We start from the raw sequence: 17,268 nt of genomic DNA, 5'->3' as shown, positions 1-17,268 counted from the left end.
ATCACAAATGCCCAAATAATGAAAAAAACCTTTGCTCGGTGATTTAAGACAATTTATATCAACGAATATAACATTCACCACAAGAGCTACAGTTTAAAACGGATGGGTATTTGAGACAACCAAGGGCCTCGGCAACATACCACATCATCTGTATCGTACATAATATATGTTTTACCTCTTTTGTCTATCAACGATGCACTGTTTCTGGTAAATAACCCAACAACGGGTGGAAAGTATAGCAATAACTGCTTAAGAGAAATAGCAGTACTTGCGACTTTTCACCAATATCCACTTGATACAATTCGATTTTCACTCTAAAAAGAATCAACTTATCAAGGACTGAAAAGTCAAGGTTACAACATCTAACGGGAGTCGTCACATAGATTCGTTTACAAAGAAAACTTTTGTTGGCTATCCCCAGTCAATGGGGGGATGTACCACCGCTTCTGTGTTATTAGTGGAGACTTAGATTTGAGAATATGTAGCTCTGCCATCAACTTCGTTCATACTTCAAGCCTTGCATCTGTAATAGCTTTTTCTGAAGTCAAGTCAATGACAGGCGTTTATTTTCTCCTGTTCATTACGCATAGAGTTGGTATCTTGTCACCATGTGCTTGTATTATAAAGGCAAGTCCACTGCTAATCTCACTAATGGAGGCGCTGATTCTATTGGCTTCCGATGAGAATTTCATTCTGTCACCTGCCCTTGGGCTATGTAGGGCTTACACAAAAATGTGGACAACAATAAATTTGTCCTTCGCACTAATAAATGTTAATTTGACAGAGAAAAGAAGTTGACACGTTGGTAAGCCTCCACACGCAAGTAGAATTATCGGTGGAAAAAATAGGCCGGAAAGTCCGATTGGCATCAGAGGAAGGAAAGGGAAATGTTGTACGGAGATAGGGTAGATTGGGCAGGGTTGGGCGGAAAGAGCTTGCGCTGTGTGGAGAAGATATGGACTTGGAACAGGAAAATACAACGTAATGTTTACAATCTGAAAGCCAGAAAAAAGGAAAAATGAAGAAAAAAAGAAACCTGTCGAATCACATGAATGTGAACCGCTTTGAACTGCTTACCTTTAAAATGAGTGACGGGTGATGAGAAGTCGAAACTTTTATATATCGTCTGTTTTTAAGAGAAGTTATTTTTTTCTACTTGCCGTCTAGATAAAGATTTAAAAAAAAACACGCAATAATGTTTGTTAAAACATTTTGGCAAAAGATGTTGACAGATGACACAAATAGTTCCGTCGCAGGAAAACTCAAACACGAAACTACAAAATACCATGTGTGACTCACTGCCGTCAGTTTGAATAGGAAACTAAAAAGAAAGGAAAATGGTAACAGTATTGGTCTTCCTTTAACTCCTTTCAGAAATGGATAACAATTTAAAATAAATAGTTAGGCTTGTCACGAAAACAACGTTTCGATAAACTATATGCATATGTGTTGCGAGAAATACCACGGCAAGACGAAAAGGAAACAGAATGTGACAGTAAGATATTAGATATGAAAGATCAGAGTAGAGCCAATATGGAAGCGGGATCAACTGATGGCGGAAAATAAGACGAAGACATTGAACATACAGGGCGACAGCATACACGTAGTAGGAACAGGAAAATTGCGAGTGAGAAGAGTTGTTATTGGGAAATCATCCGTGTTTCGAGCGCCTGAATGTCGGGAAAGGGTGGAAGCGATCTGACAAGAGGTTTCCTATGTATAGTCACGATGTAGCGTCGTTAGTGCCACAGAAAAATGAAGAAACGAAGTGGAAGCTCGCCACTCTCTCTCTCTCTCTCTCTCTCTCTCTCTCTCTCTCTCTCTCATTGCGACCTAAGAGTTGATAGATCGCCCAACGAATTGTATCGAAAAAGACGAATCGTTTTACGATTTGTGTGTTCTGTTGTCCTTTTAGTTATATTTTTACATTCTATATGATATACCCAGTTTGAAACCGAAGGTTTTAGGCCGCAGTGAGAGCGCAGCGCGATCACCATCTAGTGGAAAGGGGACTAAACTGATGGTGACATGGGTAACGTAACGTTCACGAACTACCGTTCGACCCGTCCTAACACGACAGAACACAAGCCAAAAGCAGGAAAAAGAAGTTGATAAATCTGTTTTGAAACTATGACTGCTACTTGTAAGTACAGGAGACGCACTCTAAAATACTTGTAACACAAAGTGCCGCGGATTGGTTTCCACAATTATTGGATCAGCCTGCAGCCCAAGTGTAAACATCAAATAAAAGAAGGAAAATCCCGGCCGGAATACCGACAGAGAACACCAGAACAAGGGGGTGTTATTCTAGTATAGAGAAAATATGAAATATGAGTAGGAGAAACATAAGGTTGGCGGTCATGCTACAATGGATGTATGAACGGTTGGTTTGCTCTGTCAACATTATGCTCCACTGCTGAGATATCTTAGTAACGATGACGTTATTAAAACAGGTGCCCCTTTATGTAGTATTCTCGTCAAAAACAATGGGCCACTTCTTTGTCGCCCCCGCAAAAATTAGAATGCATGCATTACGACAACAGAATTATAATAATATCAATCAGTCAAGCGCTCATGATTTAGACAACCATAAACACAATAATGAAGAATGTCATTATGCACATTATTGAGGTATGCAATCATAAAACAATTTGACTAAGTTCATCTCTTGTTCTTCGATATAAATGTTGTATGAGAATGTATCAGAAGCCGTGCGTTCACACACTAATAACTAAGGAGCAATGTCCACACCCCTTACAGCACATCAGTGCGCAGAAATTTGTGATGAATCTTCGGCATAATTCCTCCTCAGCACCCCCATCATTATCTTGTCAACCGGCCCAGAAGAAGCGAACACCTGGGAGAGCCAGGTAACAGAAGTGGCCGCTTGTTCAACGTCGTCGCACCTGGCCAATGACGGTGTTCTTAAGGCATCTTAAGGGGCGTGGATGCATTAAGGCATGGGACAGAGACAGTGGGGAAGTTCACGGATGCATTATTGAATAGAGAGCAAACTACCATGTCGTAAATACATTATTTAATACGTTGTAGCAACAAGGCGTGCATAGCGGCACTGCACTTTGCACGTACACAAAGTTTGAATGAAAAACGAGCCGCGGACTGGACGATTCCTGGTGAACCCATAGGCGAGGTCAAATATTTCCGAATGAGTAAACAAATACATTAGATCAGTGTAAAAGGCTCGGGGCGCTACACGGTTCGCCGCTCGCAGTAGTATACCCTGTCTAAAAACAACAATACTATATACGACAATGTAAACACTGTCGCTTACCTGGATAGCACCACGCCGGTTCTAAGATGTACGAGCTGTTTAAACGCAATGGCGCGAAGTTAACTTCACTCTCCCCAGAAGGATCAACAGACTTTTGGAACTTGAAACAGTGGTGGAATGCAGGCCAGAAACAGTCGTACAGGATAACTACCAGACTAAGGACCACGACAAGTTTGTTTTTCTAGACAGTGAAATGGGAGGGTGGGATAATAGATCTATTTTCCGTCTGTCATTAGCTAAAGAAGGGTTAATTGTCTCACCTGCAGGAACAATGACACGCTTCTCCTTGATGGTCATGTTGGGAGGCGGGGTTCCCCTGTCCTGGCCGAAGCCAGAATACCCCGAGGGTGACGCACCGGCCGGATGGCTGACCTCTCCCCGCGAGGTGGGCACACGGCCCGCCGGCCCGCCTGCACAGGCCCGCTCGTTGCCCCGCGGCATGCTGCAGTCCAGCGGGGAATCCACCGAGCTGCGGCTGCAGTCCTGGGCGCGCCTGTCAGGTGACATCCACGGCTCCTGTAAGGACATCTTCCCGGCCATGCTGTCCACGGCGCACGAGGAGGACGGCACGGACAGCCCGGCCTTACTACAGTCCTGAAACGCTCCCTCGAACAGAGACTGGTCCGAGTCTCCGACCACCTGTAGAGCCTCCTGTCGGGAGATAAAAAGTTCAGAAAAATCTTAAAAATCATCCTCGCCATATTTTTGGATTTTCTACAAAAAATACACGAAGGTCAACCTTTGGCCGAAAAGTGGGCATGCATTATAAACCGACAGGAAGAGCTGGGGGATATTTTTCCGCCACCGTCGGAATCAGCGGGCAAGTCATCCCGCTTCCTGCCACAAACAACACAGGTGAACACGCGACTCTCCCATTACCAAATAGGCCCAAGGAAAAAGTAGCTCAAGAATGTCAACCTCTAAGGTTTCCAAGACAATGAAGGCTCTTCCTGTATAGGAAGGGGAAGGTGTAGTGGGCAACGGTCGGGCACCGCACATTACAGCCATCTTTACTCTACAACGCACTTCTCGCGACTCCTTACGATTTTCAGACAGTGGAGGGACCGACGGAATGACTCACGCCGGTGCGACTAGACAGCCGCGGATTCTAGACAGGGTCGTCTCGTCTCGCAAACACAGACCCCGACATGGCTTAAGGCATGGGCCGTCGCTTAAGACGGAAATAGCTAGGTGTCCCGCCGTATGGCGTGTACATATTCTGGACAGTTTGGAAAATATGCTACCATTGTTTGTTGAATGGGCCCACGCGTCCGCCAGCTTTCATTGAGGGCCACACGAGTACAGAGTAACCGTTTTAAATACAGAGCTGCGAATGTAGTATATAGCGCAGCGAAAGGAAATGACGTCACCTCATCCGAATATGGGTAAACAACACCTCTGCTGTCTCTCTCTATATATAACGGTGGGATGTTTTGACCCTACGGTTGGGACTACAATTAGCTTGATCCGTAGTCTCCTGACCATGAGCTTTGGGAACAGCATAGGGATCAATAGGGGATCACAACTTCACAGCGCCGGCCACTGCGTTCCCGCCCTTTTTTTCAAGCCCAAGTTGTAGAGCGACCTGAGAGCCTCTTCTTGGAAATGGCCGGGCCGGGTCCCGCGTGACTGACGGACTGAGTGTCGAATTCAGACGGGGATATATCGGCAGATCTGGCCGGAGATTTACAGAATTCCTGGTCAATTGTTACACACAGGGCCCGACAACTTAGCTCATGGGGTTAATAGATAAGGAAGGGTTGGGGGGGGGGGGGGGTCTTTCCAGCTAACTCGACTTTACCCAACACAAGCTTTTCACTTGTGTAAAGATTTACTCAGACTTACAAATCGATCTCCCACTTTGAACGAGGAGTGTTCGCTAAAATAACAATTATTGATTTGTTTTCCGCTTGACAGAAAAGGTAACTCACGGCCAAACGGTGGTTTAAACAGTGACACATACCAACAAAACTATAGTCTCTGGGGTTGGTCATATCTTCATAACTGCTTCTTCAAACTGTGGCAAAGACAGGTCTTACTGCTGTAAACAAGCCCTTGGAGTTACAGGCATGTCAACAAGGATTAGTCGCCGTGACTGTTAAAGTTGAACGTCCGCACGGAAAAACACAGACAGGTCCAGTATTTACAAGTTTTGTTTGGTTCTATATTTACCAACCCGTCCCGACAGAGAGGAAGTCCGCTTGCCTGACAAAAAGCAAAAAGCCAAGGAAGTCAACAGAAACCACAGCCCACGCGATCATTAGTAAATACTCGATTCAAAATATTCTACGTAAAATTTGAAAGACAGTCAAGTCACTACTGCAGTAAATAACACAAGCTGTTCAATAGAGGCTCCGACACGCCAAATCTTTGACACGTCGCCGAACGGACTATTTGTTAGATAAAGAACGAATTGTTTTACGTTTTATGTGATTTGTTGCTTTTTGAAATCATGGTATCTCGCATAATATTCCAATAATGAAATCTGGGGTCACACAAATCCAATTTTGGTCACTGTACGGTCGCTCAGCGAATCAGCCGTCAAGTGGAAAGGGGGCCTATGCACATGTAGCGACCACTTTTTGAGTGGCGTAGTCCATAGACAGAGGTCCATAGACGACGTGGCTCAACGACACTTAATCACTGCGTCAAATGTAAATGCAGGGATTCCGATGGCATTTACACATCTGCAAGTAAATATCAACATAACTTTCACACGTCGCTTTCGTTATAATTTGGGCTCGACTACATGTGGCATTATCGTGAAAACTACAAAGCGGATGGCACCACCACACTCAGTAGCGTACACCAGCACCAGTAGCTGACCCGCCATTTTGAGGTTTCCTTTCCTTTTCGTTCTGTCTTTCGGCAAATGAAAATACTGAGAACCAACCAGATTGTTCCTAAAATAGTTCATTTTGAGGATTGTAAGGGGTCATCCCCAAGAACATACTCGGTGAATAATGTCTCAAATGAATGACGTCAACTTTTGGACCATTTAGTTAAAATTAAGAAATGTGCAACGTATTCTCCAAGCACTGAGAGAAGCGAGCCGGTAAATTTTCCGATTACTACCATATCTCCGCGAGACTCAACCTCTGCTTGGAGAATAAGCAACGTACAATCCAGAGAACCGACGGTTATACTCCTTTCAACAGCTAATATATAAATAAGAGCGCCAGTCCACGCATATTGCTTGTGGAAAAGAGGATATAAATCAAGAAATGTTTTGATTCTGTTTTGATTCCGTTGCTTTGGACGACGGATGTTCTTTTCAAACTGGTGAAACGTAGATAACGGTGTATTTCTAAGCATCACTATGACTTCTAATTTCACAAAAATACCACAGAACGATTGTTACGTACAACTAACTAATCGCCACATGCCCAGTATTCAGTTATGAACTCCGTTTTTGTGACATTCCATTAGAGTCATCAAAATTTGGAGCATGGTGTATACATGGACGGAGAAACACTACGACTCCTGAGTTAATACTCTGCTCATGCTAACTACCGCATGCACGCGGCACTGGAACATATTTTTCGTTAAATACACCGGTGGATTACCGCGCCACCTGAGGAGTTGGAGAACTACACGTGGATGTTTCCAATCCACGGACCGTAAGTGAATCAAATCAAACATTGAGAGAACTGGAAGTATCATGGTGCGATGTTAGAAATAGCTAGGTCCTGCGGGCCCTAGACGAAAATTGTATCGATAACTCTGCTTCCGACGCAAATTATGTGGATAAAGAAGTCAATTTTGTAATTTTCATTTGCCTGATGTTTTTAGATTATGGTGAATAGTCTCAAATGAATCAATGCCGTGAATCAGCGTCAGGTAGTCAAAAACAGAGAAATGTGCAACAAGTGGCTAACGCGAAGTGGTGTATCAACATATTCCTGACTGTAACGACGCGTGTTTTCGCATTACTAAAATGGTTCTTAAAAAGAAATATCAAATCTTACTGCTCCAGAAAATATAAGAAGTGTAACAGAATTGTCAGTGGAATCTTCATTTGGGATGTTATCGATGTTAAGATAGCTGTATTAGACACAATGGTTCATCAGACAGTCTCAATTTCCTCAATATTTCGTTGTCGCAAACATGATTTGGAACTTATGGTAGTTACGGGTTCAATGTTCGTTATATCAAATCGGAGTCAAAAGAGTTTTAAGAAATAAAGTAAATCATCTTCGGGGAAACCATCAGATGTCTCTGAATGGCTTTTTTTGTCTCCCAGTCACAAAACATGTACATCAGTATGCAATGTGCTCGGATATCTGGTGGAATGGTGGAACTTGTGGCGCAGTTGGTAGTAATACTACAGAGTCGCAATTTTACCAGTTCCGTTGTTCGAGCAAAAATCAAACACGATATATTCATTTCTGGAACGATCTAAGTTTCAGAGCATTCTCACAAACCAATAATTCAACATTTGTCTATGCCATATATTATAGGATGCATGTATATATGAATTTAAAAGGGAATGGCGACAGAGATGTAGAGGACTAACACTAAGTACAATTCAATTCACTACAACATGACTACATTACATTTCCCACCACTAGAGAGGACAGACTGATCACAGAAACGAAGCGTATGGTAGGGTAGATTTTTTACCTGTCTATAGAACGTTTGCTGTGCTAGAGACCAGAAAACGCATGGCATGTTCAGTAGACTCAGATGGAACAGTGCGTGCATGAACGCTGGTGACACGGCAGGATACGGCGCGGGTGCACTAGTGCTGTCGACCCGCCCGGGATTACGTACTTATACCGCCCAGTGACAGGTGCATGTGTGTTCGCTCCGCACACGCAAGCGCGCACATCGTCATAGTCATTAATATTCAAATTTCATAGTAAAAACAACACCTATGTTCTTCAGCAACTTCTCTACCTCCTCAGCGAAAGGCCTCAACACACGGGTCGAGGAGTTCTGACCTTAGCGTGAAAAACGAATCAAACTTGGAAATGGATTTGTCGTGGTACATTTATGAAGGAACTCTCTCATATGAACATGGTCCCTCCCTCTACATATTTCTATGTTGTACTCTTATCTAAATTCCTTACTTTAAGTTCCCTCCAAATATCGCCTTACATATCCCTCCATGTGAAGAATTCCTAAAATAGTTTTATAAGTCAAACATTTGTTTCTATACTTGTGTCCGCCTTAGGCTAGAAGACCTAGTTTTACTTCAGCCAGTATTTTCGTTGGCATGCCTCGGACACTGGAGTGCCAAGATATAACCCTTGCTTGGCAGCACAAAAAAGAAATAATACTAGGGGAAAATGTCTACACAGAGAATAAGATCCGGGCTAAGATTGGTAAACGGCTTTCTGCTATTCTACGTATTGTGACCAATGTAGAGGATACATACTTCCTACTCAGTGTTAAGATTGTCACGATAATTATTCAAGTATCATCATGAAATATTGTACGTTGATTATACTACATCATTAATGAGAACGGGAGTTAACACACAGAGGGCACCATAAGATCACCATACCAATGAATGAAGCAGAACAAACAAAACCCATTTAGTAGTTTTGGTAATCCCCTGTGCAGGTTGACCAACACGTTTCTTTGTTACTTGAACAGAAAGTTCTGTGTGGGTCACACCTAGCTCTGTAGTCAAAACTAAATTGATTAAAAACAGCACGTACTGCCATAAGTGTACTATCATCCATAATTAGTATACACAACTTAAGTTTTGATATTTTGTACAGAAACGAGTAAGTTTAAGTTAAATGTAGATATTTTTGGGTCAACAGTATCAAAATGGCACAAATGCCATACTGCCGGTGACTGCAATTCTAGGTACATATGTACAATCAGAAATCAACATTTCATTCTAAAGACAAATAGGATTCTATGTACCTCTATTCAACTACGTTTCATTTTGTCAAGTAATCTGTGCTTTTCAGTGTTTCAAGTCGCTCTGGGACTCCTCTAATCGTGTGATCCTCTTGATGGTTATACAATCCTGCTTCATTAAATCCGTCCATATGCCACAGAGTCTGCTATAATACCCAATGTACAGTTGATGATAGGTTACTGTGGAGGTATAATACTTTGGGCGTGTAGGGACCCACATCCACACGCTTTGTGCACATTGTAGACGGATAATACGGACCCTCTCCAGCCCAGCAGGCCTAATGAAGTGGCAGCTACCCTAGCGTGTGCACCTGCCGACGGCCATTCATCATCATTCCAACTTAAGTCGACACTAATGACTTGATCTTTTCATACCTCCGACGAAAAGGGGACTGATTATGTATTGAATGGAATATGAACTGAGCCTTACTCGTGATTTTGCCATTAGAATATGATTGATGTTGGGTTAGCGAAGTTTCTGTACATAACGTACAGCGTGTACACTTGGGATTTCCTTCAATCCTATATGTACACATAATGATCGGCAGGCAGGCAGCTGCTTCGGTAAGGCAACAACAGTTTAAGATGTTCGACCAACATGTTTAAGTGCGATGGAACAAAAATGTTTATCAGTGTGTAATAAAGTTGCAGAAGTATTGTTTGCAAGTCGTTGAATTAGCATATTCAGTTATCGAGATATCAGAACGAATTACTCTTTTATTTCTAAATAGAATTTAAACTTTAAAAAAGATAATGTCTGTCGTCACTGTAGAAGTAAAATTGCAAGTTTTTCATCATTGGTTCGGCACATTTTTAAAAATAAAAACCAAATGTAGTCAGCAAGACAGCAACACATTGCATTTATTCAATCGACCTAGGCGTCACAAAAGGCGCCATCCAGCAAAATAGTCCAAGCGTTATCTAAAACACTAGTAGGATAGATAGATTTTATCTTTAAATTAAAACCAAGCAACTTTCACACATACACAAATGTATCTACATGTAAATAATGTCTGCTTCGACTTATTGTCTTTGTGTCTCTTTAAATGATACGGCGGCAGTACTTCGATCTCCGACCGTTGCTATTTTCAACAAATACTGTTACATTGATAATAGTCACGGTAACAGAACTAATAACAACGGGAAACAAGAGACAAAATGGACGGCAAAACAAACTTAAGGATCGTGAAATTGCAGGGTCAACAGTGAAATCAAAAGGCTATTTGCACGATCGGGTACGAGTCTTTATTCGATTGTGAACAATAATTCGGTAACGAACACAACCGGCAATAATACTGCGTTTCCCACGAAACCGACATGAAACGTATGCTACGTTTGGCAAATAAAGGGAATAAACCTTGTAAAAGTCAGGGCAATTTGAAGGGTAAACTGTAAATAATTCACGAGTTTCTTTTGGTGATAAGTTTATACACAATCTTGTATGTATATTCGACTGTTTTAACAAAGAAAGGAAAAAAGATCACCGCATATTTGTGGCCGCCAGAAGTTGAAACGAACGAAACGACAGTCATGGAGTAGTCGTTCATGACAACACTTGTTGATTCCAGACTATTAAAGTTACGGAACTGTAACTGTAACTGTAACTACGGAAACAAAATGTAGCTTATTCCCCGACATTGATGAAGATCTTATCGGGATACAAATGGTAGACACGTCATGTGTAATTATAGACTATTATTGGATAACGCTGAAGGACAATTATCTGGCTTGGGATAACATCAACAGGAAAGTTGAATTATTCCTCTGTCTCCTGCATACCAGGACCGTTACCTGTTTCAGAGGTATTGGCCATGTAAGGCGGTGGAGGCTTTGATCGTTGAGATTGTACGTAGATGTTGTTCGGTTGTCCTCGTCCTAATGAACAACCCTGGGAGCAATACAACTAGTAAGCTTTCAAAACAGTCGGATGTTTGCGAGGCCCTGTTTGCAAACGAGCACTAACTATTCCCGAGGCGATGACATCATGGCCAGTGCACGCGGCGCCCATTTGGAGAAGAAACATGGCGGCAAAGTTAGGACCGCCGTGGGAAAGGACAACAAGATAAGGGCTATGATAGGGTCAGGGGTCACGGAGACTGTTCATATCTGACAGGAACACCGGATTAACATCTTATCTTTCATCTAGGATGTCACAAAGAGAAAGGGTTTATCTGTAGCGCCACAATATTACTGCACACACTGGCAGCAGGCCTGGCAAATTGTGTCACAAAGGTGTACACAACACTGTAAATGACTTTGGGAAGACCTATGCTTTCTGTATTTGATGGATTGACCTGTAAAATTCAGGTATACCACCTGAGGCTGAACCCCACATTATTCTGTTACAGTCTGAAGTGTCGAATAAATTAGCAGATCCCAGTTGTTGTTTTTCTCGGCATCATATCATGGTGCGGCCGAATAACTAACCAATAAATATATTTGCTCCCATGACAGGCTCATCCGTTCTTTGACTTATGAAGCTTATCTTCAGGGTAAAGGTAGACAAAAAAAGGTTATATAGTTAATGGTGTTGGTATCGTTGAGATAACTAAGTAAATACGACGTGATACTGTCACGGTGCTTGTAACACAGGTGAACTGAATCAAGAATGTATGGTATTTCAATTGCAAATAGCAAAAATATCGACCCAATACAAGCGCTGACGGTCAGCGCAAAGCTTCTACTAGTGCATTGGAAGACGAGAGAAGACATTCAAGAAAGTAAGATGTATTTGTCTGTGGCATGGGAAAGTTGTCATTTTCACTTTGATGGCTTCATTAGCAACGTTGAAATTCAGCCAAGGGAGTTCGAGCTCGAGAAGACAGGAATAAACGCCAAATGCAGAAAGAAAACCTTGCAGTTTTGTAGGCTTGTTGTATGGGTTTCAAATTCAACTCTCTCATCGATGTTGCTCTAAGTGGTGAAAAAAATCTGTAGTTCCGAATAAATTGTTTTACTTACCAAGAAGGACAACAAGTACAAAAAGGGAAAGTTTGGAGAGGTTCCCGTACTGTTGCACATGTGTGTGTCATGTAGAAAACTGATGCACAAGGTGTTATCTAACCCATGACAGATGTTGGAACCTACCATGATCAAACATCCAAACCCATTGTCTTGCAAGACGGGAGGCCAAGGAAATGTCACGAATTTCTGTTATCTTTATGCTGCTGGTGCAATACTTCCCACGACTCTCAGACAGATCAGTACTGTTCAACAGAGACAACTCCCCCTGGCGGGACAGGTAGTGTAGTAGTCTCACCGTCTGCGTGAGAGTTGTCCACTCCGATCTCCTCCAGTACCAATCGTGAGGAGGCAATTATCAAGCTAACACAGGTCAGTGGTTTCACAACATACTAGGGCCATCACCATCCAAGTCGGACTATTTTGATTCCCAGAAAGTATTTACCCCAAAACTTTCTCACGCAATTTGGGAGGGAAACCGTTTTCGGTCAAATTAGGGCCCAACTGGCTTGTTGGCTGCCAGTTTGCTTCAGCAATCCAAACATGTCGGCAGGATCATCAAACGGTCGGAATGTGCCTGTCGTCACCGGAAATTTTACCTTGCCTGTAACGGTACAACGGGCGGACGGAGAAGTGAGGATGTGAGATGATGGCTTTACCCGTCCGCGGTAACATCGGACATGGACTGTACTTGTTCGTCCGAAAAGAATCTGGAAAACTGGGTTTCGTCTTGATTGACAGATATGCTTTGGATCAACTCGAGCTCTAGATGGTTCTATACTTACTATCCTGTTACTGAGTTGAATGGAACGTTGCGTTGTACAAACTATTTTAAAGTACTCGTACATAGATATGATAGGCCACATGCATCTTTATCTGCACGGTCATGGGGAAAACACCTAGTCCTGTCTAAAATACCAACTAAGTACAGTAGGAAAGGCCTAGGGAACATTAATTTTGATAGCGCCTTTCATTTTTTTATTTGTAGTGGCTGGTTTGTAATGTTATCAATCAGATAATGTCTCATCTTTCTTTCTTTTTTTCAATATCTAGAAATCGTATTTCCTACCCTGTACACATCACACCGCTACATGTTATACTTAATAATTGAGGTTGTGAGATTAACTATACTTTAACTAGGACGTCATGGCAGCTGACTCGTGACGAGTCCTGGACACACACGGGCACCTGTGAAACATCTAGACCGAAAGATTTCCAGATTTGACACAAAACAACACGTATGACCTTAGACCGAGACCTTTGTTCTTGAACCAAATGAGTGACGACTAATTAGTCACGAGAGCCCGGGCAGTTTGGCGGGCACAACTGGCCACCTGGCAAACTACGGGGGTGCGGAAGGCCCTAGGCTGGTGCGCCTGCGCCTGCAGAAACTCTCAGATATTATGTCTCTTGTTTGAGAAAAATCATCTCACAACCTCCCAAGAAGCGGGCTCATGTGAACAACAAATTGTTTGCCGAAGATTGAGACAAATTGAAGAACAAAGCATCCACAAAATTGTTTGATTAGACTCTCTGGTGCCCAATAAAATAATTACAAGTCTCGTTGTGTTCAGACGACCAGTTTTTCTCAGACTCGCAGACGGTGCGTCACGGCGGCCCTGATCCTGACTTCGTGGGAAACCGATAGGAAGCACCAATGACTGGGAGAAAACCGCAGACTGAAGCGTGTTTATAGACATATAGTGATGGCATGTGCGTACGTACGGCAACGTGTGCGGCTTGGCACGGTCCAAGTACGAGGATTACAGGAAAAAGAGACTGTAACTGAATCAATACTTTCTTTCTTCCGATGATTTCTCTTTCGGCCGATCGGGCGCGCTCTTATATTTCCGTTTTCACCTTCAACAAAATTAGTATCTAAAACGCTATAAAATGAAATGAAATAACTCATAACTTTCCCTGAATACTAGTACACAGCAAGTAGAACTGTACCAGAATTTCGTGAAAAAATCCTGTTCACCGCGACGCGACGACAGGCGCCACACAAACCTCCACTTCTTTACGACAAACAAACAGAAGACATGATGAAATGGCGCAACTATTGTTCCACTAATTACTCCGATCAAAAGAAAACAGTCTCAAAGTTTACATCTTAGCTTATTTAGTCTATCCAGTGCTCGTATTTTGACGAAAGGATAGCGGTGTACATACCAGGTCCCAGGGGGAGAATGCGGAGAGAGACATGCGCTTTTCTTGACGGTTAAACACAAATGACGTCAACTACTTCCGTCGACTATATTCTACAAGTCGGAGACAATGACCAATGCGAAGATGTAAACACAACTCATCCGAAATTCCGTGAATAGTAACAACAAAACTAGATCCTGACTTTGGCTCATGTCCTACCGATGTAACAGGTGGACGACAAAACTACTAGTACGTCCCTTCAAGTTCAAATTGTAGAGAGGGGAAAAGAGGGAACGAGCTAGCCACTTCCTGTGCCGTGGCCGGACATACAGGTTCTGTACAGTACGCTTGACAGCAAGGACAGGCACTCACAAGAACCATACTTTTGCATGACAAAATCTGAGTCATTAAAACGGTTACATAGTTTTCATTGAGACATGTCAGGTGCGGGGAGGTCAGTAACCTCAGTGGCAGGTGTTATGTCACCTGTTCGGAAGACAAAGTTTAGAAACTCTTCAGATGATAGCGAATTAGTGCTGAAAACTACAGCAAATTTACCTCCGATGATATAGTTACTTTCCCCATGATATCTCTGTGGAATGTGTGGATTAATTGCCTGAAAATTGGTCTTCCCTCTACCATCAATTCCTGCTACACCGTTTCTGTTGTCTTTCAGGACTGATTCTGTGCGCACGGAAGATGAAGTTTCGTCCTGACTACTACACCTGCCAATAGGTGTGCACACAATGAGCGGACCAAAAAGAAAAATGTGAAAGACACTATTTACGTTGCGTGTTGCTGCAGAATGAATCCGACGGAAGATGTTTTGGGCTCTCAGGTTCAATTGTAGTGGACTAAAACAGAGTCTAGTTTTGAGTGCGCCTTCTGTAGACTTTACTTGGGGCTCTATTTACGAAAAGAAGGTAGCAAGCTGCGGAGGAATTAGTCTCGTCCAGCCGACCGTGTAATGACAAACCACGCACCTGATGTTTTCAACACGTAACTTTTTTCCATTAGAAAAGTGTTGGTGTTTGGAAGAGAAACAAGTCCTGTGCTTTTACAAGCGAGGCTAATATGTGAAGAATGCGCGGCATTCAGGATGGGAACACCTGACTGAAGCTACATGTAACCGTGTGAAGGGGCAGTACTGACGGGATGGACACGGTCGTGTCGCCGACCAAGGCCGACATCAAGAGGAGGTCGTACCGGTGGTAGTTTGTGAGTAGGCAAACGACATTTACAGTAAGAAAAGATAAGGACTAGATAAGCACATAACTACACACCTTCCGCTATGCTAGTATTTTCATATGCTTTACTACGACTTTGATACATGGCTTTTGACTGCAAATAGACAACTTTACCTACAGGACACAGGTTAATGCTCCGGCTTGGTTTTACAAGTAGTATTACGAGGAATGACAAGCAACGCTAATACGACCATATTCTCTCCGCTGTCAATTTATCAAAACGGTTAGTAATGATACGTCAGATTTGACCCATGACACTTTCAAATCACACACACACACACACTATCACACACACACACACACACACACACACACACACAGTATCACACACACACACAGACATGCGCGAGAGCGCGTACCCACCCACACGGACAGACTGACAACCACACACAGATTAATATTAACCTGGATCTTCCTCTGGGCCGATATTTATCAAACGTTAAATAATGTGCAGTTGACCATATACTGGCATTTTTGATACAGTTGTATAATGTTTAACAATTACTTCATCCAGGCTAAGTCGCCACGATTGGCTTACACTTCATTATAAAATACCCATGGTAACACAGGGGTAAGAAAAAACTTCCTCAAATTCAAAAATCCAAATTTACGGAAACAATATCAGAAATATGATTGCTTCCAACTGCAACATATGAAAGTACGGGCACACTAATTACAAGTTACTACTAAACGGATCTCATCTCGGTGTACGATTTCTGATAAGGAACTGGTCATTTGCCCCATGTGAAGCCATATAAACATGACCAACCATGTGTCAGCCGAGGATCGTTCGTTCTGTCTACTCTCTCCGTGACGGGATCATAGGAAGTGGGTAGATCTCACGGAGTTTTACAGTTTATATTGCGGCTAATGCCATAAAATTGTCCTCAAATAATGCAATCATGTGGTAGGGTCTTTTGTTGGCACTTACCGAAAGCCACAGTTTGCCTTGTGTGTTCAGGAGATGTTTAGCTGCTTGTCGTGACCGTCCTAAAACATCCGAATTGATTTTACTACGCGCGAAGAGTCTTTGTCGGGCGGCGAACCCCTCCAATCACGGCCGTACAGCCCGCCAGCGCCGCGCCATGTGTCATCTTGCTGCTGCCATGCACTAAAGTCAGGTATGTCAGCAAAATGGACGCTAAAAGCAACCAGTTGAAAACCTGTGTTCTCGAGGCTTGACAGAAACGGCTTAACTTTCCATATTTTCGTCTGAAACCCAGACGAAATGTAGCAAAACAGAGACGCCAGTTGTGACGCTCCGTTGGAGTCTGTCAGTCATACTATCGCCGGTTGTAACGTTTGGAGTTACGTTTCCATGGTCGGTACGAGAGATCGAGAGGGCGAAATTTTTATCAGTAACGTTCCGAGTAAAATCTGTCATTCTTTCTGCCACGGTGGTCATAATAACACCAGCAAACGTCAAATATGACACAGGGGTGTATTGTGTTGGTCGGGGAGGTTTAGAGAAAGTACATATGCCCTATGACATCACAATTTGGTATCAGTAACCAGAGGGAGATACGCAGAACTAGAAAAATATACACTCACCTTCACAAACGACGACGTGTCGGGCACAGTCTGGCTTGTCGTCTGGTACATGCTTCAGTGTTTGAGTCGCCGGGGTCGAAGTGTTTTTCCCAGTCTATCCCTCAGGAACTATAGGTTTTCGTCTCGCACAAACACACAGTGTTGTAGAAGGGTCCCTACACACATGGAGGAGAAAACAGAGTCAACTCCACA

At 42.9% G+C, this 17,268-nt stretch overlaps 1 protein-coding gene across 9 annotated transcripts in view; it reads right to left on the bottom strand.

Annotated features, from left to right (window-relative positions):
• LOC118416188 (transcriptional regulator Erg-like) overlaps positions 1–17,268 on the bottom strand; it is a 58,394-nt gene that overhangs the window by 23,292 nt on the left and 17,834 nt on the right. For 2 of the 9 annotated variants that reach the window (XM_035821302.1, XM_035821294.1), the window contains exons 3-4: positions 17,077–17,231; positions 3,553–3,943 (exon numbers count right to left, since the gene is read on the bottom strand). In XM_035821302.1, the coding sequence (XP_035677195.1) occupies positions 3,553–3,943; positions 17,077–17,127 (442 nt within the window). In that variant the 5' untranslated portion in view covers positions 17,128–17,231. Of the gene's footprint in view, positions 1–3,552; positions 3,944–4,210; positions 4,333–4,536; positions 4,626–7,915; positions 8,050–14,302; positions 14,351–17,076; positions 17,232–17,268 lie in introns of those variants that run through there. The other 7 variants (XM_035821309.1, XM_035821317.1, XM_035821286.1 and 4 more) reach the window with 7 other exon arrangements.

The sequence above is a fragment of the Branchiostoma floridae genome, chromosome 1 (genome assembly GCF_000003815.2).
Source record: "Branchiostoma floridae strain S238N-H82 chromosome 1, Bfl_VNyyK, whole genome shotgun sequence".
Classification (NCBI taxonomy): Eukaryota; Metazoa; Chordata; class Leptocardii; order Amphioxiformes; family Branchiostomatidae; genus Branchiostoma; species Branchiostoma floridae.
This window is presented reverse-complemented; position numbering and strand designations above follow the sequence as displayed.